Here is a 25,736-nt window from a genome sequence, read left to right as displayed (position 1 = left end):
CAACATCCTGATGTGATGTGTTTAACTTTTGTTCAAATCTTGAGGGATCAAAGAGAGCATACCCCCCTATTTTAACAATATTAGAGTACATTTACAACCAAATATATGCATAAGAAGAAACAAACAGTTATCCACTTTTATGGTAATTCCTTTATCACAAATGACATTAAAGGCACATTTAAAACCCTAACAAACATGCAGAGTAACATCAGCAGCTCAGCTTACAGCCCCTGCAGTGAGACCATGCCCTTATTATCAGTGACATCAAAGCAGAATAAATGCAAACATCTAATAAAAGGAATTATGAGTGAGAAAAATGAGCAGCAGCTCAGCGAGCAGCCTCTTGGAAAATTGTCAAGATACAGTTTCAGTATCTGGACCCTTAATTGAGATCTGGTTTAAAAAAAGGATGTGTGAGGGATAAACATTAAAGGAACATTTTGGGACTTATTTGTACATTTTCCAATGACACAGCTGAAAAACAAAAGCTCACTGATTCCACTCAGAATGTGCACCTCTCTCCCACTCCGGGCCTCTCAACCTCAGCCTCAGATTTGAATCCTGGACTGTAGACAACCCTCTGTGTATTAGATTGTTTTTGCTGTATGAAGCATCTTCTTGTAATTTAAAAACTTTCTTGTAACTTCAAACATTGAACCACACTTAAAAAAAAAAACAATAACCTGGATGAAACTTTGCATAAACTCACTATATACCTAACAACCATAAATCTCCTCCATGATGGAGTCTCTCCTCAGCTCACCATGTTTCCTCGTTGAGGTTTCACAGACTCCTCTGTTGTTCCTCTTTCCTCTCTCTCCTCTTCTTTCTCTCAGCAGAAGCAGAACATGGAGGCTCGTTGTAAGGAATCTGCTTCTCTTGTTTTGTCATCGCTCCATTTTACTGCTGCTCCGCTCACAGACCACCGCACAGTAAAAACTGATACACAGGAAGGTCAGGAACGTCTCTGGGGTTAGGAGGATCTCAGTGTTCACATTCGACTCCGTATGTGTGTCTGTGTGCGCTTCTCTCAACGTGCGTGCTGGGCTTAATGCGAGGCTGATGCAGTCATGGCAAATCTATGAAGTCTAAACAGATATCTGAGAACAAGAGGGGGGAAGTTTCTGTTTACTGGCAGCGTGCCTTTCTTTTCTCATGACAACAAATCCTGAACCTGGAAGCCCGCTGACACACACATCACAGAGCACCTGTGTTCAGAACGGTTCCCCTAAAGCAGGAAGTCCTGGCCCCAAAGTTCACTCTGAATAAGCTGCTAGTTATTGATATCAGAGTGCAGGACTCCTGGTCACGTGTTGCTGCTTCATTTGATCTGAAGGCAATAGTTTCAGTATGAATAATGTCAGCATTTCATTTCTCTTATCTGCTAATTGCTGATTATTGTAGTGGTGTGTTCATCGAACTTCCACCAGATCCATGTCTGGTCCGTCTCCGATCTGCGGCTCTCTCTGAGCAGGACCTCCAGACAGCTGGAGTCATGTGACCGAGGTTTCCCCGCTGTAATCACTGAATCAAGGATCCTCCTTCTCCTCTCCTCATCCATGTTGTCTTTCTGGTCCTCTGAAAACCTCTGACCTGTTGACTCCAGGCCTGGCTCTGCTCATCATGACTTTGGTTTGTTGTTGTAGTTAAGTGAAATACGATCTGGTGATAACACAGAGTGTTTTATTCTGAAAATTAATCGGATGTTTTCATTTTGTTTTGGTGAAACCTGACTTCCTGTCCCGCTCCACCTGCTCTGTTTAGATTGATGCGTCGTGCTCCAGCATCCGGTAGAAATAGAAGTCTTGCGTATCTGATTAAAGGAATGTATGAACGTAATCAGATCAATATAGCACCTGCATACCTAGCGTACTCATTCATCTTATGTGCTTTTCCATGCTTCCTAGTTTGGGTTTAGACCATGTCAGATAGGCTTCTTAAGGATGGAGGCCGCCATCTTGCACCGCCATGTTTCTACAGCAGCACAGAACGAACAAACTAGTTACATACATGTTTTTTAATTTAGTGCATGACTGTTTGAAATGCACTGGTTGGAAGACTTTGGGGAAGAAGAATTGATTTGAATTGTTGAATTGAGAAGTTGTGTTTTTGGGCATTTTCCCCTTGAATGGAGAGGACAGCTGAAGAAAGACAGGAAACGTGGGGAGCAGAGAGTGAGGGAGGACATGCAGTAAATGGTCAAGGCTGGAATCGAACCCACGACGAGGGCTATGGCCTCTGTATATGGGGCGCGCACCTAGAACCTAGACCGCTAGACCAATGGCGCCCCTGAACTGAGAGGTTTTTGATAGTAAAATCAAACTTATCGTGCATCACAGGAGCTTCTTGTCCTCGCAGGCCACCGTCACTTCACCAGCATGAGGGGTATTCTCATTATTACACACTGTAGCTTTAAAATACATATTTTAACATCTCAGCATGCTGCCAACAAACAGAGAAAGAGCTATAGCCGGTAATAATTGCTTTGCACCGTTGGGGTTTTTAGCTCTTACTTGTTGGCATCACTTTCGTAGTTTTGGAGGTTGCCACCAGCGTCTTGATTCCCATTTCCCGTCTCCTTTAAATGGAAACAAGAAAACAAATGTTGAAAGAAAGCGTTCCTTGTCTGAGCACATTTCCAAAGTCTACCTTGTGAAAAGTCTGTCTACCTCCGTACCTGTTGTTGGCTCCTTAACACAAAGACTTCAGTCAGCGTTGGACCCCGCCGGCGTCCCAGGAGGGCCGTGAAAAAGATTGATCTGCCTGCTAAGTGTTCTCAGCCTGAGCCAAATTGGGGACCTTCTGTAACGGCACTTCTATAGAGAGGAGGGGAGTTTAGCAGACTGTTTTTGGCCGCTCTCCCTCATTCCAGTGATTCCTCAGTGCCTATGGGCATTGGCACGAAGAGGAGGGGGGGCTCAGGCTTAGACCCTGCTTTATTCAGGGTCAGCCAGCGCCTCAGGTGCACATGGGGAAACACTTAGCCTCTCTCTCATTGTTCAATATCTCTGTCTCTGAATGTTTCACGTTCTCTATTTCATCCCTTTCTTTCCCAGCTGATCTGATTGCACTAACAACACCGAGCACATGACTGTGTGTGTTTGTGTTAAAATCATTAGCTTCACTGTGGTCCTCAGCGCCGTCTGAGCCGGGCAGTCGCTCTTTGATACCGTTGTTTTACTCGATATTATGCCGTGATTCTGAGGACTCGTACTGGCTGACTGTGTTTCCCCCTGAACTCTGAAACCAGACCTGGTACGCTCATCAAACATCGGTTGTCTTTGGCAGCGGCTGAGACATTACTTTACCTGCTCAAGAAAAGAGAAAGTTATTCTACACCGGCTGTAAATTACAACTATGGGACTTTTTTCATCTCTCAGCGGAGACCATTTCTGAGGCAAACACGCCAGGTTTTCTGTCGAGCACCGGTCCGCATAAATCTCCCAAAATTATAGCCCCCTTCCAGTTTTTTCATGTAGCTTAGCATCAGGCTGGAAATCAATCCTCCAAATGAAGACTGAATCAGTCAGAGCTCAGCTTTATGCTGCTCACAGATAATACTTAACCTGGAATAGATTCTTCCTGCTCTACAGGAGACAGGTTTTCAGTCTGAGTTCTTGTACAGCAGAGCTAAAGATAAATGTGGCGTGTGTGAAGACGTCACGCCCACAGGGCCGGAGTGTGTGACCCAGGTGTGAGTTAGCTGTGAAGTGACCCTGCCCTGCTAATCCTGCTGAGGACGGAGGAGATGACTCATGTCACGTCGGGTCCGGTCACATCTCTGTTTGTGGAGCTCGTGGGGACGATGTGTGGGACCGCCTGCAGCCGAGGAGGGGCCTTGATCCTGAGGGGATCGAGCCTCCGCGTCACATTCTGTAAAAATAGCCGCGTAGACCCGAAAGAACGCAAAACATGAAACTAACAACTCATATAAGGAGCGTGAAACTACACTTTAAATGTCAATATTCCTAATCTAAGCATCTTATTCTTTAACCTCTCTTCACAAATTAAGTGAAGCCATCATTCATATGTAGAGGAACAAACCGTGAGTCATTCAGACTGTTGTGTTATTCCCTCACCTCCCAAAAGAAGGGATTTGACTCGTACATAAGTTTGGCAGAGAAATGTATTTGCCTGAGATTTATTATTTCTTTAAGCAAGCAAATCTTTTTTTGTATTCCAGAGACGATCAGTCGGTATTACTCATTTAAACGTTGTTTAAACAACATAGTTTAGAGTAACCTAGCTGTGTTCAATTCTGGATTCTGATTCGTCAAAACACGATTACAGCGGCGAATAAACCTCAACAGAAAAAAACGATGCTGAGACAACCTGATCACACACGTCATATCAAAGCTGTTAGATTAGAATGGAACAGAGAGAATAGAATGGAATGGAACAGAGAGAATTGAATGGAATGGAACAAAGATAATAGAATAGAATGGAACAGAGAGAATAGAATGGAATGGATCAAAGAGAATAGAATGGGATGGAACAGAGAGAATAGAATAGAATGGAACAGAAAGAATTGAATGGAATGGAACAAAGATAATAGAATAGAATGGAATAGAGAGAATAGAATGGAATGGAACAGAGAATAGAAAGGTATGGAACAGAGAATAGAATGGGATGGAACAAAAATAATAGAATGGGATGGAACAGAGAGAATAGAATAGAATGGAACAAAAATAATTGAATGGAATGGAACAAAGATAATAGAATGGGAAGGATCAAAGAGAATGGGATGAAATCACCGAGAATTGAATGGAACGGAACAAAGACAATATAATGGGATAGAACAAAGAGAATGGAATGGGGTGGAACAAAGAGAATGGAATGGGATGGAACAAAGAGAATGGAATGGGATATAACAAAGAGAATGGAATGGGATGAAACAAAGAGAATAGACTGGGATGGAACAAAGAGAATGGAATGGGATGGAACAAAGAGAATGGAATGGGATGGAACAAAGAGAATGGAATGGGATGGAACAAAGAGAATAGACTGGGATGGAACAAAGAGAATGGAATGGGATGGAACAAAGAGAATAGACTGCGATGGAACAAAGAGAATGGAATGGGATGGAACAAAGAGAATGAAATGGGATGGAACAAAGAGAATGGAATGGGATGGAACAAAGAGAATAGACTGGGATGGAACAAAGAGAATGGAATGGGATGGAACAAAGAGAATGGAATGGGATGGAACAAAGAGAATAGACTGCGATGGAACAAAGAGAATGGAATGGGATGGAACAAAGAGAATAGAATGGGATGGAACAAAGAGAATAGAATGGGATGGAACAAAGAGAATAGAATGGAAAATAGAGAATAGACATGGATATTTTTGTGCGCTACTTAAATATAATGTGATTTATTTGAAGATTAGCCTAACAGCATTTATTGCTAATTTTACGACACATTCAGAAAGTGATTCTTGGTTTTACTCTCTTTGTTTCAGTCCGACCACACGAGCTCGTAGATGTCTGAGGGTTTCCTGACGCTGGATTTTGTTACTCTTGAAAATATATCTTGGAAACGTTCTTGTTCCGTCGGGGATAATTTCACATATTTAAGTTCAACTTCTATCAGCAGTTTTTATTGTTTTTGAGAGACGACTTTTTGCACTTAATTTGTCAGAGAAGTGTTTTTACTGAAGATTAATTTCTTTCTTTAAGTGAGCCAATCTCATTTCAAACACATTTAGTTAATATGCACAAACTGCTCTTTCTCCTTCAGGATGTGTAACCTTGTTTTAAGACTCCTGGCCAAGCCTGTGATATCATTTCAATCGCTGGCAATTTTTCCTACAAACTAAGTAGATAATTCTGTTTCAGACAAATACATCTGGTAAATTTAATCACCTTTTCCCCTTATTTTAAGTATTATTTCCCTGATTTCATTGCTGTTTTTAGGTGTTATTTTAACTGACTTGGATGCAACCTGAGCTGCAGCTTTAACACTCAGGGCCCACAATGCTAACAGGCACTTACACACCTCTAAATGACCGTGCAGGTTAAAATTTTGACAAACAGAGGAGGAGTTAATCTCTTAAAATCAGCCTAACGCTGTCGACAGCTGTCACATTACGACAACATTACTTTCCTCTGTGTTTCCCTCCGTTTAGTCACCACGGCTGCAGAGAGAGAAAAGTTTTTACAAGATGTCAGAACGCTGCTTTAACAGCAGTTTGTCATCTCGCTGTATCCCCTCTCCTCCCCTGCTCTCCCCCTCTCCTCACCCCTCCCTCCCCTCCCTGCATATGGGATTCACATTTGGCTTCAGCGAACATTTTCTTAATGTGATATTATGATACATTATCTGAAGCCATTCACTGCCTGTCACCACCTCTCATGTGGACTGGAGCTGAGCGGGGCCAGAGGAGAGGCGGTCACATTGTGTCCAGGTGAGTTATGAGCATTTAACTCGACACTGTTCGCAGCGGGGATCGTTTACAGCGCCTGAAAGTGTAATCAAAATACAAACTGTGCTCATGTGAAGTCTCTCGCTCTCTCTCTCTCTGCAGGAGCCTGTTGGTGCTGGAGACGTTTTCACCCTCTCCTGCTGCCGGCTGTAAATCGCCTCTGTCGAAGGTGTGTGTGTGTGTGTGTGTGTCCGTGCGTGTGTGTGTGAGGGAACAGAAGGTGAGAAATTTGGGGGTCAGCCGAGGTCTTTCAGGTAATTGTGCTTCTTAAACTTTTGACCCACTAAGCCCTACTTAGTGTGGTGCAGCTCGCTCCCCTTATTTCCCCTGAGAGTTTGGATTCTGCATACCAGGACGTGCATGTGTGTTCGTGTGTGTGTGTGTGTGTGTGTGTGTGTGTGTGTGTGTGTGTGTGTGTGTGTGTGTGAGAACATGTGCTCACACAGATCATGTTATTCTTTTTCACCTATTCTGGCATGAGGCTGACTGTTATTCCCACACAGTCTGACCGCCCTGCTCCTATTCGATCCATCAATGAGAAATACATCAGTGTGTCATGTTGGACGCTAACCCCGATCACCCTCCTCTCTGTCTGAGTGAAACATGTTGAAAGAATGCATCCTCAGTCCTCAGACTCAAAATGATGTGACTTATTTGTCTCTCGATTCTCTCCACGTCCAAACAAATGCATGAAAATATCGCCGTCAGTGTCAGGGTTTGATATCACGCTGCTGAGTTCAGGGGAAATCCTGTTTCGTTGTACATATTTTGGGGTCTAATAAGTGACTAATAAGCACAAAAAGTCTTGGAATTGCTTGAATAGAGCCGTGAAACAGGCGGTAATGGCTGCAGCGTAATCCTTTGGGGCAAATTAACTTACACAAAGATTGTCCACTAGAAGTCCTTGTGTTCTTGTTCATCTCCAAACACCTGGATCTTGTGGAGATGGTTTTCCTTCCTTAGTTTGGGTCATTTGGACATACACTACCAGTCAAAAGTTTGGACACACCTTCTCATTCAATGGTTTTTCTATCCATCCATCCTCTTCCGCTTATCCGGGTCCGGGTCACGGGGGCAGCAGCCTCAGCAGGGAAGCCCAGACACTCCTCTCCCCGGCCACTTCCAACAGCTCTTCTGGGAGGATACCGAGGCGCTCCCAGGCCAGCTGAGAGACATAGTCTCGCCAGCGTGTCCTGGGCCTTCCCCGTGGCCTCCTCCCAGTCGGACATGCCCGAAACACCTCCCCAGGGAGACGCCCGGGAGGCATCCTAACCAGATGCCCGAACCACCTCATCTGGCTCCTCTCGATCCGGAGGAGCAGCGGCTCTACTTTGAGCAATGTTTTTTATTTATTTTAATTATTTCCAACATTGTAGATTAATACTGAAGACATCAAAACTATGAATTAATCTGGTTTCACCATAATCTGGATTACAATAGTAGTCAAATAGAGCTATCCGTTGTGTACTAACCCTACCTCTGAACAACACAACTGATGGTCTCAAACACATTAAGAAGGCAAGTCATTCTACAAATGAACTCTTGACAAGGCTCATGTTAATTAGAAACCATTCCAGGAGACCACTTCATGAAGCAGACTGAGAGAAACCATCCCAGGAAACCACTTCATGAAGCAGACTGAGAGAATACCAAGAGTGTGCAAAGCTGTCATGAAGGACAAAGGGGACTACTTTACAGAATCTAAAATATAAAACAGATTCTGCTTTGTTTAGCACTTTTTTAAAAGTTAAATATTTCCATATATGTTCTTTCACAGTTTTGATGTCTTCAGTATTAATCTACAGTGTTTACAATAATTACAATAAATACAAACCCTTGAATGAGAAGGTGTTTCCAAACTTTTGACTGGTAGTGTATGTGAACACAGCAACCGCACTCTAATGCAGAACAGAACAAGGGAAGTGAGATCGCCTTGAAGAAGTGGTCTCAGTCATGTTTTGAGAGTTTCTTGTAGATGTTAAATTGATGCATAATCATAATCAAGCTGTGGTTGTGGGTGCACCCTTTAATCGCTTCACATGCTTTGCAGAGAACAAATAATATATATTTTACATTGCTAAACTAAAGACTGAATAATAAATGGACCTAGTATCTGTGACGTCACCCGTCTGTTCCTGAAGCCCTGTTTTGAAGCTGATCATTGGCGGGTGCCATATTGGAAATGCTGAACTCAACATAACTTCTGTCAAGCTAGTGTGAGGTAAAGAGGCGGCCTTTAGTCTTTTCACTCACAGCTACAGGATGCCAACTGAGTCCAATGCAGAAGTGTTAAAAACTGCAGTTCACCAAGGATCCACTAGAGGCTGGCTGCAGAAACACCAGAAACCACATACACACCCATTCAAAGAAGATGATCTTTACAGCAGGAATAAACATGTTTACAGCCTGGTTCAAAAGATGAGTGTAGTCTGGATAGCTCATTTCTCTACAAGCACACACTGTATGGTGGGTGAGTTTTTTCCTAATGCGGTCATTTCAAAGAAATTGAGATTAAGAGTCTTCCAATGAGAGGCACAGCTGACTTGATTGACAGGCGGGAACACTGTAGCTGTTGGCGAGGAGGCTCAAACCCCGCCTCTTTACCTCACACTCTTTCAGCATTTCCAATATGGCACCCGCCGCCAATTGGCTTCAAAACAGCGCTCAGGAACAGATGACATCACGGATTCTGTGTCCATTATTTATACAGTCTTTGGTTCTGAGAGAGAAAAGCCGTCTCTCTCTCTCTCTGTAGAGATCCTTTTCTGTAATGTTCTCAGACCCTTAGATCAACAATCTGAGCCGGTCTGAGACAAAAACAAGATCTTTTATTGGACGCACTTTGATCAGACGTTACCGCCTGTTTCAGCGCCTCATAAAGCAGCCTGCTGTATTAGTCATCAAGCCCCCGAAGTATGCAACAATAAGGCCAAGGTTGATACAGGTGTGTTCCCCTTAAACTGATCCATTCACATTCCCAAAATACTGGAGGAGCAGCAGAGGGACTGATGTAACACGATGCAATAGTTTGTAGACGTTGTGTTTGAAGACTCGGAGGTGGTGGGGATGCTTTTGTCTCAGAGTAACGATGATGCATCCGTCTTTATTAACCTTCATTCATCATATCTGAGCCTGTTATCTCTTCAGTGTTTTAAGGCAAAGAACATCGAATCCATGGAGTGCCTCGAAACCAAGACACAGGATCTCTTCCATTTCTTAAGATGTGAGCGGTGAATTCTTTGCTTCTTTTGCACAATTTTACATTTAGATTCTTAGAAATTAGCTTATCTTTTGCTTTTGATTGTGATTATTTGCAAACTTTACTGCTTTAAACTCATATTTAAACATTTAATCAAACTTTCCCTGCAGGTGGAGGATCTCCCAGCCCAGAAGTCTCTGCTACATTAACTCTACGTCCAACACAGATGTCCCCATTAAGAGACGACTGCTGAGGTGAGTTATTTAACCTCTTCCTCCCCCCCTCACCCTCACTCACCCGGCCCCTGATGTCACTGCAGGAGAAAGCGCGTGAAGAAGAAGGCCACGGGGGCCAGTTGTTTTAAAATAAACTAAATCTGCTAACACTTTTATAACCCTGACCTCGTAAAAGCCGCTGCAGCTTTTGGTCAGCTCGCTCCTGATGGGCCGAGCAGAGCTGTCCGAGGCTGGAATTCCCATTTGCTGCTGTGGAGCGTGTCGGTGCGTCAGCTGGTGTGTGTGTGTCACAGAGAGAGAGAGAGGGAGAGAGGAAGGGCGTGTGATATATGACTGCTGTGTCACGATCCACATGTGACGAGCGTCCTCACAGGCAGAGCATCCAGCCTGCTCCTGCTCTCTCTCTCCCCCTGTTAGAGGAAACAGTGTGAGAGTGGGACTGAAAAGAGGGAGGGAGAGAGAGAGACAGAGAGGGAGGAGAGAAGAGAGCGCAGACAATCAGTGTGAGAGAGAGAGAGGAGGAGAGGTAGGAGCAGGAGGAGAGAGGAGCTCTGTGGGAAACAATAGTTGAACAACAAATCCAGTGTTGCGTGCCGGATCTCAGACTCTCTCTGGATACATCTGCTGCTGAAGGTAAGACCCCGAGCCCGCTCACCTCCACCTACACACAGGGTTCTCCCTGCCGGCTTCATCCTCTGTGGAGATACAAAAACACTGTAGGGAGTTTTTACTTACCAGAAAAGATGCTGGAATTCAGCAGGAACTCTGAGCGGCTCAGATCGGACACGTTTGCATGGTTTTCATTTGAAGGAAGCTGAATTAAGAGAGAGAATTTACAGCACAGAAGGTTCATGCATGCAAGAGGTTAGTTTTGATGCGTAGGACCAGAGTCTACTTTAATGGCCAGGTATGCAAACAAAGGGTAGGACTCATATTTACATTACCCTTCATTTAAAGACACACAAAGAGGGATTTGCTTGGGATTCTTGCTGTAGCTGGCTGCCACAAAATTGACTTTAATCCCAAATAAGCAACATTATGTCCATTAAAAGTTCCTGTTTTTGTCACTGACAGGCTCAGATCTTTATTTTAAGTGTCTCAAACATTACAGGAAGGATTAATACAGAAATAGACGGATGATGAGTTTTTTTTAAAGATGATTTTGGGGCTCATTTTGATGGAGAGACAGGGAGAAAGAGAGGGGGATCAAATCATGTCGAAAGCACAGATCAATCCTGTGCAACATGGACGAGTTTTTAAACCACATTACTCTTTTAAAAACCTTTATTTCACCTTACAGGAGGCAGTAGTTGCTTGTCTACCTCTGCCTTAATCCACTTCTCTTTTTGCATCAATAATAATGTGTAAATCTGGTGAAATAGGGCCAATTTGAGAATATTTGAATAGTCTTTCAGCTTAAAATCGATGAAAACAGTTATTTTACTTTGCAGAAAAAGGAGTTGCTTGTCTGATTGGTTTGTTTGTTACTCAAATACTGTGATCTGGATTAATCTGGATTATATGCTAAAAACAAGTCTTGAGGTGACACAGGTGACTCTATTAGTTGAAATAATATGCATAAAATATCAATAGCAGAGCGAGGGGGATCAAATCATGTTGAAACCTTGTGCGACGAGGACTCCAACCTCTGTACACGGGAACCCTGCTCCTCCAACGGAGCCAATCAAACATCCTGTTATTAACTATACTACTCTTAAAAACCTTTATTTAATCTCTCAGGAGGCGGTAGTTGCTTGTCTACCTCTGCCTAAATCCACTTCTCTTTTTGCATCAATAATAATCTGTAAATCTGGTGAAATAGGGCCAATTTGAGAATATTTGAATAGTCTTTCAGCTAAAAATCGATGAAAACAGTCATTTTACTTTGCAGAAAAAGGAGTTGCTTGTCTAATTGGTTTGTTTGTTACTCAAATACTGTGATCTGGATTAATCTGGATTATATGCTATAAAAAAAGCCTTGACACAGGTGACTCTATTAGTTGAAATAATATGAATAAAATATCAAAAACAGAGTGAGGGGGATCAAATCATGTTGAATCCAGCCAATCAAACATCCTGTTTTTAACTATACTACTCTTAAAAACCTTAATTTAATCTTTCAGGAGGCGGTAGTTGCTCGTCTACCTCTTCCTAAATCCGCTTCTCTTTTTGCATCGAATAATAATCTGTAAATCTGGTAAAAAAAGGGACAACTTGAGAATATTCAAAAAGTCTGTCGTCTTAAAATCAACGAAAACAGTCGTTGTACTCTGCAGGAAAAGGAGTTGCTTGTCTGATCGGTTTGCTTGTTACTCAAATGGATTATATGCTAAAAACAAGGACAGTAGTTGAAATAATGTGCATAAAATATTAAACACAGATCGAATTGAAGTAGCAATAAACGGCTAAGTAGAATCATTTAAAATAATCAAACATGTTTTGTTTTTGAGATTCTGCTGAAAGAGTTTTTGCATTTTGTGCAGGAATGTGTGAGACATTTTTACAGGAGTGTGGATCAATTTAAAGATCATGAAAGAGTCAATGAGCGATGCAAACACACATTAATTCAGTGTTTTAAAGTTAACATAAGTGGCTTCATTTCCACTGAGTCAAAGTCAAACTCCTCTTCTCTCTCTCCTCTGCACATCCCAAACCTCAGGTGCACATTCCTCTTTTATTGCAGGTACTTTGAGCGTCCAGAATCAGCGAGTGGTTGTGATTAGGAAGCGGTGTGACATGATGTGTAATAGGAGGAAACATGTTTGTGTTGGCGCCGGTGGATTTGCTAATCAGGCACTGACAGCGAGGCGAGGCGGGGAGGACGGAGGAACTCACACAGCTCATAGGGAGCCTGTGTGTGTGAGAGAGAGTGTGTGTGAGAGTGTGTGTGTGCGCGCCGGAGCGTGAGGTTAATCGCTGTGTGAATAACCTCACATATTGTATGGATATGTGTTTTACAGGTGCGTGCGTTTATGTCTGTGAGTGTATGATTGACTTGGCCCGCTCGGCTGGACCCCGAGGCTGCTGGCTTATGCTAGAAGGAGATGATGACAGATATAATAGACTCTGTGGTAGGTAGGAAGAAGAGGAGGATGAAGAGGAGGAGGAGGAGGAGGAGGAGACGAGCTACCACTTCTATGGAGCTGAGAAGGAGAGGCGTGCGTGTGAGAACGAGACACGGAGAAGGTGTTTAAATGAAAAATGAAGTGAGCGAGGATAATAAGACGAGGGGAGAGGAGGAGGAGAAGAAGTCCGAGTAGGAGGAAGAACATCTGAGAAAGAGACAGGAACAGAGAGTGCCAGAGAGGACGCGGAGAATAGAGGAAACAGAATGAAACTGAGACGTGTGAGAGGCAGAGGTGGGAAGTGAACACGTATAAATGCTGTGTTAGGATACTTAAGGAGAGTTTTCAGGTATCAGTATGTCTCTGCAGTCTTTAGTCTTCAAGAATGATTCACTTTCACCGCCTAAATATTAATACAAGATAAAAATCCATACTCTTTAAGATAAAGATGAAATTCACTTGTTTTAGCGGCTCACAAAAAGAGACAGATTAAGGATTAAAAACTGCCATTTTACATGAATAATAATGGTTCTAAAAATGTCATCTTTTATCTCATAGATCAACACTAAACTCATTTGTTGCATGAAAAATCGTCCACACATTTTACAAACACATGAGAACCTTTTGCATGCATGTCTGACTCTTACTACAAGTTTCAGGACAGCCTGCTCCTGAAATGTCTCAGGAAGTCAGACGTGTTGTAAAAAGGACGCTGTGGTGGTCGCCCTGTAATGTTTGCAAGAAACAGATATGGTGTGTCAGGGTCCAACACTGTGATGACAGTTTTAACTTTATATCAAAGCTGGAAGTGCAAGTAATTTAATGTATTCACAGTATCAACCGATGAGTGAAAAAGAATGTGCAAGGAGCAGAAAAAGTACAAAGCTGATTTGTTACGTGCATGAAAATCTCCCCGGTCGCTCTGGATAGATAGATCTTTATTCTCCTTAGCAAAGAAACACAGAAACATAATACTTGACATAATATTTAATGCTATAAACACCATCACACTACCCACCGGCTTGCAGTGAATGCTCCTGACTTTTACCTGATTTATCTGACTTAAAAATGCAACTATTCATGATCACTTGTGCAGCTCGCCCTGAAAATGTCCCTGAATCTGTCAGAAGTTTAATGCATGTGTGAAAACAGCTACGGTGCAGCATTACGATGACTTATATAAGATGAATTCTGCAGTTATATTGCAAAGAGCTAAAGAAATGGTTGCACAGCCTGATAGGGAGGTTATTTAAAATCGTAAAGAATACAAAGAACAGAATGAATACCAAATATTCAAACACAGACTATGGTTTTACCATAAAGTAACCCCTTACATTTTAAAAGAAGGCTCACTGGTCCAGCTTTAAAGAGTTTAAAGGGAGTTATTGCTAAATTTGATTCTGCGTCATTCAGTGTCTGCTGCCTGCACAACATCAAAGCTGATTTTAAACCTGAACAGACGGACAATTAAGTGCAAAGCATTATTATTTGTGTAACATCACACATAACTGACTTAACATGGAAGAAACTAAATAAAACAAACATAAAGAGAGAGAAACTAAAGCGTGGAGAAGAGTTGTCTATTGCTCGTGATGTCTGTGAGCGACAGGGAGCCATATAGATGAAAGTGAAGCAGCCAACATGGCCGACGATAAGCAGCAGATTCAGAGCAGAGAGACACATTTACCATCACACTGATTTACACACTAAAGCAAAGTGATGTTCATTATTTACACTTTACTGTTCTGTGATTTGAAGTTAGAATGATTTCGGTGTGTTAGTCTCAAAATATGAGGTGAGCTTTAGTTAGCTTAGCGCACAAACGGGCTTTAGAACCATCCTCCAGAGGGACACTTTTACTCATTTAACATTTAAGAATGTGGATTCTATCTTTTACTGCATGAAACAAGTTCATTTAGTACTTCTGTTCTTTGCACGGTTTATAAACCAAGCAGTTACCTCTAGGGATGAGAAACGAAGCCAGAACTTTGGTCCCAAAAAGTGCAGTTCCTGAAGTGTCCACTTGAGGCTGTCTCTAAAAGAGAGTCAGTCCCCATTGAGCCCCGTGTTAAAATGTCCAGGCTTACAGCAGGAATAAACACGTTTGCAGAAACCTCTGGGCCGTGTTTGTGGCGCTGGAGCCTTTTGGAGATCAGTATATCATCAGTATCAACATCATACCTGGCTTGTAGTGCGCTCATTCTTTGTCATGCATTGATTGGTTTGTGTCGGCCCATGTTATGGCCTCCTTAGACACAAAGACTAAGGCTTGAAAAGTGGAGACCACAACAAATAAAAAGGGGCACCACACAGGGTAAAGAGATTCAGACCTCAAGCTTTATTAAAGGAAAAGGCCCCAAAATATCCAAAGGTCAAGAAAACAGAAGCAAAGGGAACAAAAACTAGACTACCAGTCATCTCCGGTCTCCTTTGTTTCCTTGATATTAAAATATTTCAGGGTCTCCTCTGTTAATAAAGTTTGGGGTTGAATCTTTACATCCTCTGTGGTGCCTCTTTTTATACGTTTGGTCTCCACTTACGAGCGCTGGTTTCTTTGTGTCAGAGAGGCTGTAACATATTTGACATTTCCCTGCAGACGGTGGTTGAAGGTTGTGACGTTTTTTGGTTTGTGTCGTTCATTTGGGGTTTGCTCAGTTTACCACGTTCTTTTAGAATCAGAATCAGAATCAGCTTTATTGGCCGGGTATCTTTGAACACACAAGGAATTTGACTTAACTGTGCTCTCTTTGTACAAGGCATAAGAATAAGACCTACAAATAAAAATAAAAATATAATAACAATAACATCAGCTATAAATACAAAAGAACAACAAAGCTTTTAGCTTCTTTGGTCTTACAATTAACAATGCCAGTGAGCTACCACCACAGAAAGATTATGTGACAGACAGATCTTGAAAATGATTAGCTCTGGACAGTTTACTCACACTGAGCTCTGTTTTGATTTTGCTTTATGTCTGTTTTCTTTAATTTAATCAACGTCTCTTTTACTCAGCTCCTCGTGTGTTTTAGCCTCTCTTCTTCTTTTCTCTGCTGGTGACAGGTCATGCATTAACAAACTTAAATTGTGTGCTCTACGCATAAATCAGTAATATTAAAATTGAAATTTTTCCCAATTTAGATGCTTAATGAAACATTTTTACCACAGTGTCAACAGGCAGAAGTGAAATGTGCCAGACTCCTTTAGGCGGACTGATTTTATTTGATTTGACGTGGCATCACTTTGCTTTATAGAAATAATTAATCATTCTTTTTTGGTATTGACCAATCAGAATCAAGCATTTAACACAGCTAGGTATTAATACGTTTTTACGAGCATGAATTACGTTTGAAAATGTAAAAGTGTTGTTTTTTAATTCATAAAAATGTTCTATAAAGCAGTTTTGGTATGTTGAACTTACATGTAACTGCTTAACATAATATTTAAATCATGATCAGTCTTTTCTTTTTTAATTGTAAGAACTAAAAATACAAATATCTTAAATTTTCCCAAATCGAAAATAAATAAGAGTTGATAAAATAGAAGCAATTTCAAATAAAACCCTTAAAATACAAAATTAGTTGGGGATAAATTCACTTAAAATTTCAACATTTTTAGATTTCCTAAATTAAATCCTGACTACTCTACATTTGATAACTTTGAGTTTGCTAACCCTTTCCTATTCTGTCATGTCCAAATATGGTCACTTCCTGTTTCAAAGAATATTAAACAGCAATAAGAAGGAAGATGACATCATGGTGGCTTATTTAGGTTAATTTTTTAGGCTTTTGCAATTCTTTTTTTAATAGATAGGAAAGCTAAACAGAGACATGAAATGTGAGGGTTAGAGAGCAGAGGAGGTCATTCAGCAAAAGGCCGAGGTCAGGACTCAAACCAGAGACCGCTGTGACGAGGACTGGAGCGTCTGCAACCTGTACCCCTGATGAAGCCTTCTAGTGTCTTACACTTAAAATACAAATATCCTCTCATCCACTCAGACAAAGAGCGAGTGAGCTTCTGCCACTCCTGCTGCTTAGGAGGTGAGAGCGACAGAGTGTCTGACATGATGACAAAGAGAGGAAGCCATGGAGACGTCTCTCTCAGCGTCAGGTGACACCAGACGAGAAGCAGTTCGTTGGTGAACATATCGTCTGTGTTTTTGTCTCTGCACCAACCAAAAAAAAAATCACATTTAAACATTTCTGAGGCGGAGGAGTGGGAGGTGTGTTTGAAAGATCGCACATTCAGCCAGGTGCAGATAGACAGCAATGCTCTGGCAGAGCGGCGCGCGGTTGGTTTTGTGTTTCATATTCACACACACACACACGCACACACGCACACACGCTCACACACACACACACACACACACACACACACACACACACACACGCACACACTCACACAGGGGCCCATTGTGAGTGTATTTATTTGGACAGTGTTGAAGCTCAGATAGGCAGTTCACAATGTCTCACCGCCGCAGGAATGTGCTTCTGACAAATGGATGCTCCGCACGAAAACTGCAGGGCCATCGAGGAGATCCTGAACGCCGCCCCGCCAGACCAACATGTGACAGATATGTGCTGCCCGGAAAAACCTGGTCCGGTGTGATAAAACAAACACGCCTACGACTCGTCTCGGGGATGCAGAATTGATTCGGTTTCATGCTCTGGTTTTCGCCTGCAGCTCCTAACATGTCTGTCTTTTCCATGAGCATGGATTCAGGATTCGGGGTGCTTGTTTCTTGACCCTGCAGGATTCAGCTCTCCTCTTTCAAAGCAAACATCAGATCAGCCCCCCTTAGTGTGAGGAACATAAAGAATGAGAGTATTTATACGTTTATGTCCTCTGTGACTTCCCTTTCTGTCTCCATTGTTTCTGTGAAGCTCAAACTGTAAAGCTAACACGAGCTTAGCTCCGGCTCACACTGCTGCCTGTGATTGGACCAACACTGCTCTCAAATCCACTCTGTTTGTCTTATCTTTACAGGGGGGGGATATATTTAGTGAGGGGCTTAGCTTTTAGGAGGTTGGCGCGTGGGGAGGGTAACTGTGTGTGTGAGAAGTGTGTGTGTGTGTGTGTTTCAGGAGCTGGCGTCAGTAGACAGTGGAAGAGCTTGGCACTCTGCATGCCAATCTGTGGATGTGTGTGTGTGGAGGACAGGTCTGTGGGTCCGTCCCCCCTCTCTCCCTCTCTCCCTCTCTCTCTCTCTCTCTCTCTGCAGTCAGGAATCTGCCCTTTAGTTTATTAAAAGCTGGTGAAACAATGGAGGGGGAGGAGGAGGAGGAAGAGGAGGAGGAGGGTGTAGTTATGATGATGTAGTTGGAGCGAGGCAGTGAGGGGGGCGTTATGGCTGAGAACATTCCCTCACTCTACCTGTCATCCCCTCCCCCTCCTCGGCTCTTTGATGCACCTGTTCTCAGCTCATGGCGGCGGCGGCGGCGGCTCTTTAACACACCGTTTTCACGCAGACAAACTCGTTCCCCGAACAACAACTGTGTACTCAGCTGCTGACCGCTCGGCCCGGGTGATAGAACAGAGGGTCCCTCTGAAGATCTGGCCCCTCTTCACCATCACACACCATGAGCCCTGAATACAACAAGCCTTTTTAACATTTACACTGTAGAGATGACTGGAGATCATGTGAGAGATGATGTGAAGTGATCGGGGTTGTTGTTGCAGCTGATTGGAACCCCAATAGATAGAGCAAGACCAGAAAGGATGAGAAAAACCTTTGCATCTGTTTTCTTCAATTCGGTCGACGTCTCCTTCTTTCAGCTCCTTCAGTCTAGCCTCCCTCATTGTTTCTGCACAGTTATCCTCCTCTCTTCTTTTCTCTGCTGCTGTCTGATCATGCATCAACCACAAATCTAAAGTTTGTGCTCTCCAAATCAACCAAAAGCAATATTAAAAATAATGCATTTCCAGATTTAGAATGAGTAACCAAACAGTTTTGCCACAGTGTCAACAGGCAGAGGTAAAATGTGCCAGACTCCTCTCTGCTGTCTTGGAATAATTCAGCATTGTTGTGAAGTTCGACCAATCAGGAGGACGACAATTTACTTACAAAATTAAAATAGAATAATGAAAGGTATAAAATAAGAGTAGTATAAAATAAAATAAAATAAAATAAAATATGATAAATAGATACACTATATACACTTTCTACTTGCACATAGATGCATAGAATGCATTTAAAAATGTAAAATGAACATTTTTAGGAGTAAAAAGGCTAAATGACATTGTAACATGACATAACATAACATAACAACACTGTAGAGATGACTTAAAATCAGAGAGACAATGTGAAGGGATCGGGGTTGTTGTTGCAGCTGATTGGAACCCCAATAGATAGAGCAAGACCGGAAAGGATGAGAAAAACCTTAGCATCTGTTTTCTTCAATTTGGTCGACGTCTCCTTCATTCTGCTCCTTTAGTCTAGCCTCCCTCATTGTTTCTGCACAGTTATCCTCCTCTGTTGTTCTCTCTGCTGCTGTCTGATCATGCATCAACAACAGATCTAAAGTTTGTGCTCTCCAAATGAACTTAAAGCAATATTAAAAATAATGCATTTCCAGATTTAGAATGAGTAACCAAACAGTTTTGCCACAGTGTCAACAGGCAGAGGTAAAATGTGCCAGACTCCTCTCTGCTGTCTTGGAATAATTCAGCATTGTTGTGAAGTTCTACCAATCAGGAGGACGACAATTTACTTACAAAATTAAGATAGAATAATGAAAGGTATAAAATAAGAGTAGTATAAAATAAAATAAAATAAAATGTGATAAATAGATACTCTATATACACTTTCTACTTGCACATAGATGCATAGATTGCATTTAAAAATGTAAAATGAACATTTTTACTCCTAAAATTGTTAATTTAAAAGATCTATAGAGCAGTTTAAGAGTGTTAAAATGTGTTTTTACATGTGTAACTTACATTTAGCTGATTCAATTAAGGATCAGTCGTTTCTTTTTTAGTTGTAAGAACAAAAATTCCAGATATCTATAGTTCAATCATCCTATGTTGAAATAAATTATAGTTTAGTTTGAAATTAAATATGCTTAATTTTGTCTACATGAAATTTTTACAAGAAATTAGAGAGTAAAAATGTAGCATCATATTTCAGATATGAAGACTGAATCACATGTATGTATGTTGTGAAAGTTAAATACAATCAACATTTCACTTTCAAAAATGAAACCTTTACCACTTTAGAAGAAATGAACCACATGTGAATAAAATATTATTATCTAGTCAGTTATGGAAACCAAATATTTACAGCTTCTTGCAGATACCTGGAAGGAAAGTCTTGATTTTTAAAACACATTTATTTAAGATTTTAAGATGGTGTTTCAATATTTTGATTTGAAGTCAGAGTTAATATTTTATAACTAAATTATTTATATTGTTCACTTGATGTCAGAACAATAACTGTAGATAGATTTAAGTTGTAGAAGTTTATCTAAAGGGTTAATAAATATATAATTAATATCTTGTAATATAACTGAATCACTGATATCAATAATAGGCATCATTTTAAAGAATTACATACAAATTACATTTTTGACATACCGATCTGCTTTTATCATATTGCAAAATTGTAAGTTTAATTATGTCTTTTTATTTATTTAACTAGAAGTCAATAGATGAAAATTTACTAGCTGTGATGTTGAGGAGCAGACGTCTGTGATACTGCTTATTTAAAGAACTGAAACTGTCTCTGTGATATCTTCAAGGTTTTGTCATTTAGTCCTCGTGAATTGTGCATGCGTGTGTGTGTGTGTGTGTGTGTGTGTGTGTGTGTGTGTGTGTGTGTGTGTGTGTGTGTGTGAGAACAAAAGCCCAGAGGTAAGGGGCGCTGAGCTGATATTAATAAACGCGTCCCGCTGCTCAGAACTGAAGTGGATTTGTAGCCTGAGAAAGAGTTCTCTGTGCACCATATGGCTGAATCAGTGAGGAGCATTCATGGTGTCACTTTCATACCAGACTTCCATCTCATTGTTTCTCTTCTTCACTTTATCCCAAAGTTATTTTTATGACTCTGTTCTTGCACCTTATTTATTTTAGTTTTTCCTCTCAGGATGAAACGTCTCAAATCACCGAGCTTATTTTCATCTGTTCAGATGTTTCTCTTCTTTCCAGACTTTTCATGTTAGAGTGCACTTCTTGTTTCTGTCATTTATGATCTTAATAGTGTGATACAGAGATTTTATTAATGGCTGGACTGAGTTTGAAGTTTTATTACTCCGGAGGGAACCTTTAAGTCTGCTACTTTCAATTATTTTCATAATTTTAAATATTTTTCTTAGGATTTAGTTTGCAGATCTGTTGATCCACTTCAGGACATTAAAAAGAGGATTATTTAAAGACACTGAACTCTAAATCCTCAGCAGCCTTTCACTGTGTTTTATAGAGTCACATAAAGTAAATTAATAAAACATATAAGAAATCAGTTTAATGCAAATTTAACATCTTGCATTTTTATACACTTCCCTCAAACTTGGTGCAGCTATTCATGCTCTTTAACCCGACTCTTCTTTGTCTGTGAGCGTTCATTGATGGCTTAAGAAGATGCATATCTCTCAGATTTTTGTGGCTGCTTACTGAGACGTAGAAATTGGGTATCAGATTGAATTTATGTGCATTTCTGCTGTTTTCAAAACATATTTCCAGAGGCCTCAACATGTTTTCTCCTGCATGTTTTGTCAAAGAATTTGCGGTTACGCCTTGGACTTAATGTCTTTGTGAGATTTCAATCCCCAGTGGTAGAGGATCCACTCAGATCTTTTACTTTAGAGGAAAACAGGAAAACTTCAGGTTGAATCTACTATAAAGATACTAAAAGTTAGAGTGTGCAAAAGGATAAATCTAAGAGGTATTTAACTCTTTAAATTAAGATTTTAAAGCTTTATGGAATCTTAATCAGACAGGTCACTTTAGTCCAATGTTTGTAGTGTTTGAGAAAGTAGTATGTCTGAGTTAAAAACCTGGACTCTTCTACTACAGAGCCATGCTGCTGTAATACGTGCAGGATGTGGTTTGTCATCGTCTGGATGTCAGCATGTGTTGCTCCTAAGCCTGTATATATTGTTCAGCATTAATGGAGCCTTCACAGATGTGTAAGCTCCCCATGCCATGGACTCTTATGATCCCCATACCATCAGGGACGCTGGCTTTGAACTGTGAGCTGATAACAAGCCGGGTGGTCCCTCTCCTCTTTAGAGCGGAGGACACAGCGTCCAGGATTTCCAAAATGAATGTCAGAGTTTGATTCATCAGACCACAGGACAGTTTTCAACTTCCCCTCAGTCCATCTTAGACCAGCTCAGGTCCAGAGCAGTCTCTGTGGTTCTGGATCAGGTTTATATATGGTTTCCTCTTTGCATGGTTCAGTTTGAACCTGCTTCTGTGGACACAGTGATTTTTGGAAGTAATTTTGGGCCCATGCAGTGTCAAAGTCATGTCTGTGTTTAATGCAGTGACTTCCACTACAGAGTCATGTCTGTGTTTAATGCAGTGACTTCCACTACAGAGTCATGTCTGTTTTTAATGCAGTGACTTCCACTACAGAGTCATGTTAGTGTTTTTAATGCAGTGACTTCCACTACAGAGTCACGTCTGTGTTTAATGCAGTGACTTCCAGTAAAGAGTCATGTCTGTTTTTAATGCAGTGACTTCCACTACAGAGTCATGTCTGTTTTTAATGCAGTGACTTCCACTACAGAGTCATGTTAGTGTTTTTAATGCAGTGACTTCCTCTACAGAGTCATGTCTGTTTTTAATGCAGTGACTTCCACTACAGAGTCATGCCTGTTTTTAATGCAGTGACTTCCACTACAGAGTCATGTCTGTTTATAATGCAGTGACTTCCACTACAGAGTCATGTCTGTTTTTAATGCAGTGACTTCCTCTACAGAGTCATGTCTGTTTTTAATGCAGTGACTTCCACTACAGAGTCATGTCTGTTTTTAATGCAGTGACTTCCACTACAGAGTCATGTCTGTTTTTAATGCAGTGACTTCCACTACAGAGTCATGTCTGTTTTTAATGCAGTGACTTCCACTACAGAGTCATGTCTGTTTTTAATGCAGTGACTTCCACTACAGAGTCATGTCTGTTCTTAATGCAGTGACTTCCACTACAGAGTCATGTCTGTTTATAATGCAGTGACTTCCATTACAGTCATGTCTGTTTTTAATGCAGTGACTTCCACTACAGAGTCATGTCTGTGTTTAATGCAGTGACTTCCACTACAGAGTCATGTCTGTTTTAATGCAGTGACTTCCACTACAGTCATGTCTGTGTTTAATGCAGTGACTTCCACTACAGAGTCATTTCTGTGTTTAATGCAGTGACTTCCACTACAGAGTCATGTCTGTGTTTAATGCAGTGACTTCCACTTCAGAGTCATGTCTGTGTTTAATGCAGTGACTTCCACTACAGAGTCATGTCTGTTTTTAAAGCAGTGACTTCCACTACAGAGTCATGTCTGTGTTTAATGCAGTGACTTCCACTACAGAGTCATGTCTGTGTTTAATGCAGTGACTTCCACTACAGAGTCATGTCTGTTTTTAATGCAGTGACTTCCACTACAGAGTCATGTCTGTTTTTAAAGCAGTGACTTCCACTACAGAGTCATGTCTGTTTTTAATGCAGTGGCTTCCACTACAGAGTCATGTCTGTTTTTAATGCAGTGACTTCCACTACAAAGTCATGTCTGTTGTTAAAGCAGTGACTTCCACTACAGAGTCATGTCTGTTTTTAATGCAGTGACTTCCACTACAAAGTCATGTCTGTTTTTAAAGCAGTGACTTCCACTACAAAGTCATGTCTGTTTTTAATGCAGTGGCTTCCACTACAGAGTCATGTCTGTTTTTAATGCAGTGACTTCCACTACAAAGTCATGTCTGTTTTTAAAGCAGTGACTTCCACTACAGAGTCATGTCTGTTTTTAATGCAGTGACTTCCACTACAGAGTCATGTCTGTGTTTAATGCAGTGACTTCCACTACAAAGTCATGTCTGTTTTTAAAGCAGTGACTTCCACTACAGAGTCATGTCTGTTTTTAATGCAGTGACTTCCACTACAGAGTCATGTCTGTGTTTAATGCAGTGACTTCCACTACAGAGTCATGTCTGTTCTTAATGCAGTGACTTCCACTACAGAGTCATGTCTGTTTTTAATGCAGTGACTTCCACTACAAAGTCATGTCTGTTTTTAAAGCAGTGACTTCCACTACAGAGTCATGTCTGTTTTTAATGCAGTGACTTCCACTACAGAGTCATGTCTGTTTCTAATGCAGTGACTTCCACTACAGAGTCATGTCTGTTTTTAATGCAGTGACTTCCACTACAGAGTCATGTCTGTTTTTAATGCAGTGACTTCCACTACAGAGTCATGTCTGTTTTTAATGCAGTGACTTCCACTACAGAGTCATGTCTGTTTTTAATGCAGTGACTTCCACTACAGAGTCATGTCTGTTTTTAATGCAGTGACTTCTACTACAGAGTCATGTCTGTGTTTAATGCAGTGACTTCCACTACAGAGTCATGTCTGTTTTTAATGCAGTGACTTCTACTACAGAGTCATGTCTGTGTTTAATGCATTGACTTCTACTACAGAGTCATGTCTGTGTTTAATGCAGTGACTTCCACTACAGAGTCATGTCTGTTTTTAATGCAGTGACTTCCACTACAGAGTCATGTCTGTTTTTAATGCAGTGACTTCCACTACAGAGTCATGTCTGTTTTTAATGCAGTGACTTCCACTACAGAGTCATGTCTGTTTATAATGCAGTGACTTCCACTACAGAGTCATGTCTGTGTTTAATGCATTGACTTCTACTACAGAGTCATGTCTGTGTTTAATGCATTGACTTCTACTACAGAGTCATGTCTGTTTATAATGCATTGACTTCTACTACAGAGTCATGTCTGTTTTTAATGCAGTGACTTCCACTACAGAGTCATGTCTGTTTTTAATGCAGTGACTTCCACTACAGAGTCATGTCTGTTTTTAATGCAGTGACTTCCACTACAGAGTCATGTCTGTTTTTAATGCAGTGACTTCCACTACAGAGTCATGTCTGTTTTTAATGCAGTGACTTCCACTACAGAGTCATGTCTGTTTTTAATGCAGTGACTTCCACTACAGAGTCATGTCTGTTTTTAATGCAGTGACTTCCACTACAGAGTCATGTCTGTTTTTAATGCAGTGACTTCCACTACAGAGTCATGTCTGTGTTTAATGCATTGACTTCTACTACAGAGTCATGTCTGTGTTTAATGCAGTGACTTCCACTACAGAGTCATGTCTGTTTTTAATGCAGTGACTTCCACTACAGAGTCATGTCTGTTTTTAATGCAGTGACTTCCACTACAGTCATGTCTGTTTTTAATGCAGTGACTTCCACTACAGAGTCATGTCTGTTTTTAATGCAGTGACTTCCACTACAGAGTCATGTCTGTGTTTAATGCAGTGACTTCCACTACAGAGTCATGTCTGTTTATTAATGCAGTGACTTCCACTACAGAGTCATGTCTGTTTTTAATGCAGTGACTTCCACTACAGAGTCATGTCTGTTTTTAATGCAGTGACTTCCACTACAGAGTCATGTCTGTGTTTAATGCAGTGACTTCCACTACAGAGTCATGTCTGTTTTTAATGCAGTGACTTCCACTACAGAGTCATGTCTGTTTTTAATGCAGTGGCTTCCACTACAGAGTCATGTCTGTGTTTAATGCAGTGGCTTCCACTACAGAGTCATGTCTGTGTTTAATGCAGTGACTTCCACCACAGAGTCATGTCTGTTTT

General features: G+C 41.1%; 1 protein-coding gene across 4 annotated transcripts in view; it reads left to right on the top strand.

The window, feature by feature from the left end:
- Positions 1-4,662: 4,662 nt before the first annotated feature.
- Positions 4,663-25,736, top strand: part of ndp (norrin cystine knot growth factor NDP) — a 39,143-nt gene continuing 18,069 nt past the window's right edge. The window contains exons 1-4 of one of the 4 annotated variants that reach the window (XM_034694151.1): positions 4,877-6,405; positions 6,526-6,592; positions 9,571-9,646; positions 9,793-9,876. Coding sequence is in view for 1 of the 4 variants with exons in the window: in XM_034694154.1 (XP_034550045.1) it covers positions 6,309-6,405; positions 6,526-6,592; positions 9,793-9,876 (248 nt within the window). In the remaining 3 variants the exon portion in view is untranslated. Of the gene's footprint in view, positions 6,593-9,570; positions 9,647-9,792; positions 9,877-10,252; positions 10,492-25,736 lie in introns of those variants that run through there. The other 3 variants (XR_004632736.1, XM_034694154.1, XM_034694152.1) reach the window with 3 other exon arrangements.

The sequence above is a fragment of the Notolabrus celidotus genome, chromosome 10 (assembly GCF_009762535.1).
Source record: "Notolabrus celidotus isolate fNotCel1 chromosome 10, fNotCel1.pri, whole genome shotgun sequence".
NCBI classification, from domain to species: Eukaryota; Metazoa; Chordata; class Actinopteri; order Labriformes; family Labridae; genus Notolabrus; species Notolabrus celidotus.
The sequence above is the reverse complement of the archived record's forward strand: the minus strand, read 5'-3'. Positions and strand labels throughout refer to the sequence as shown.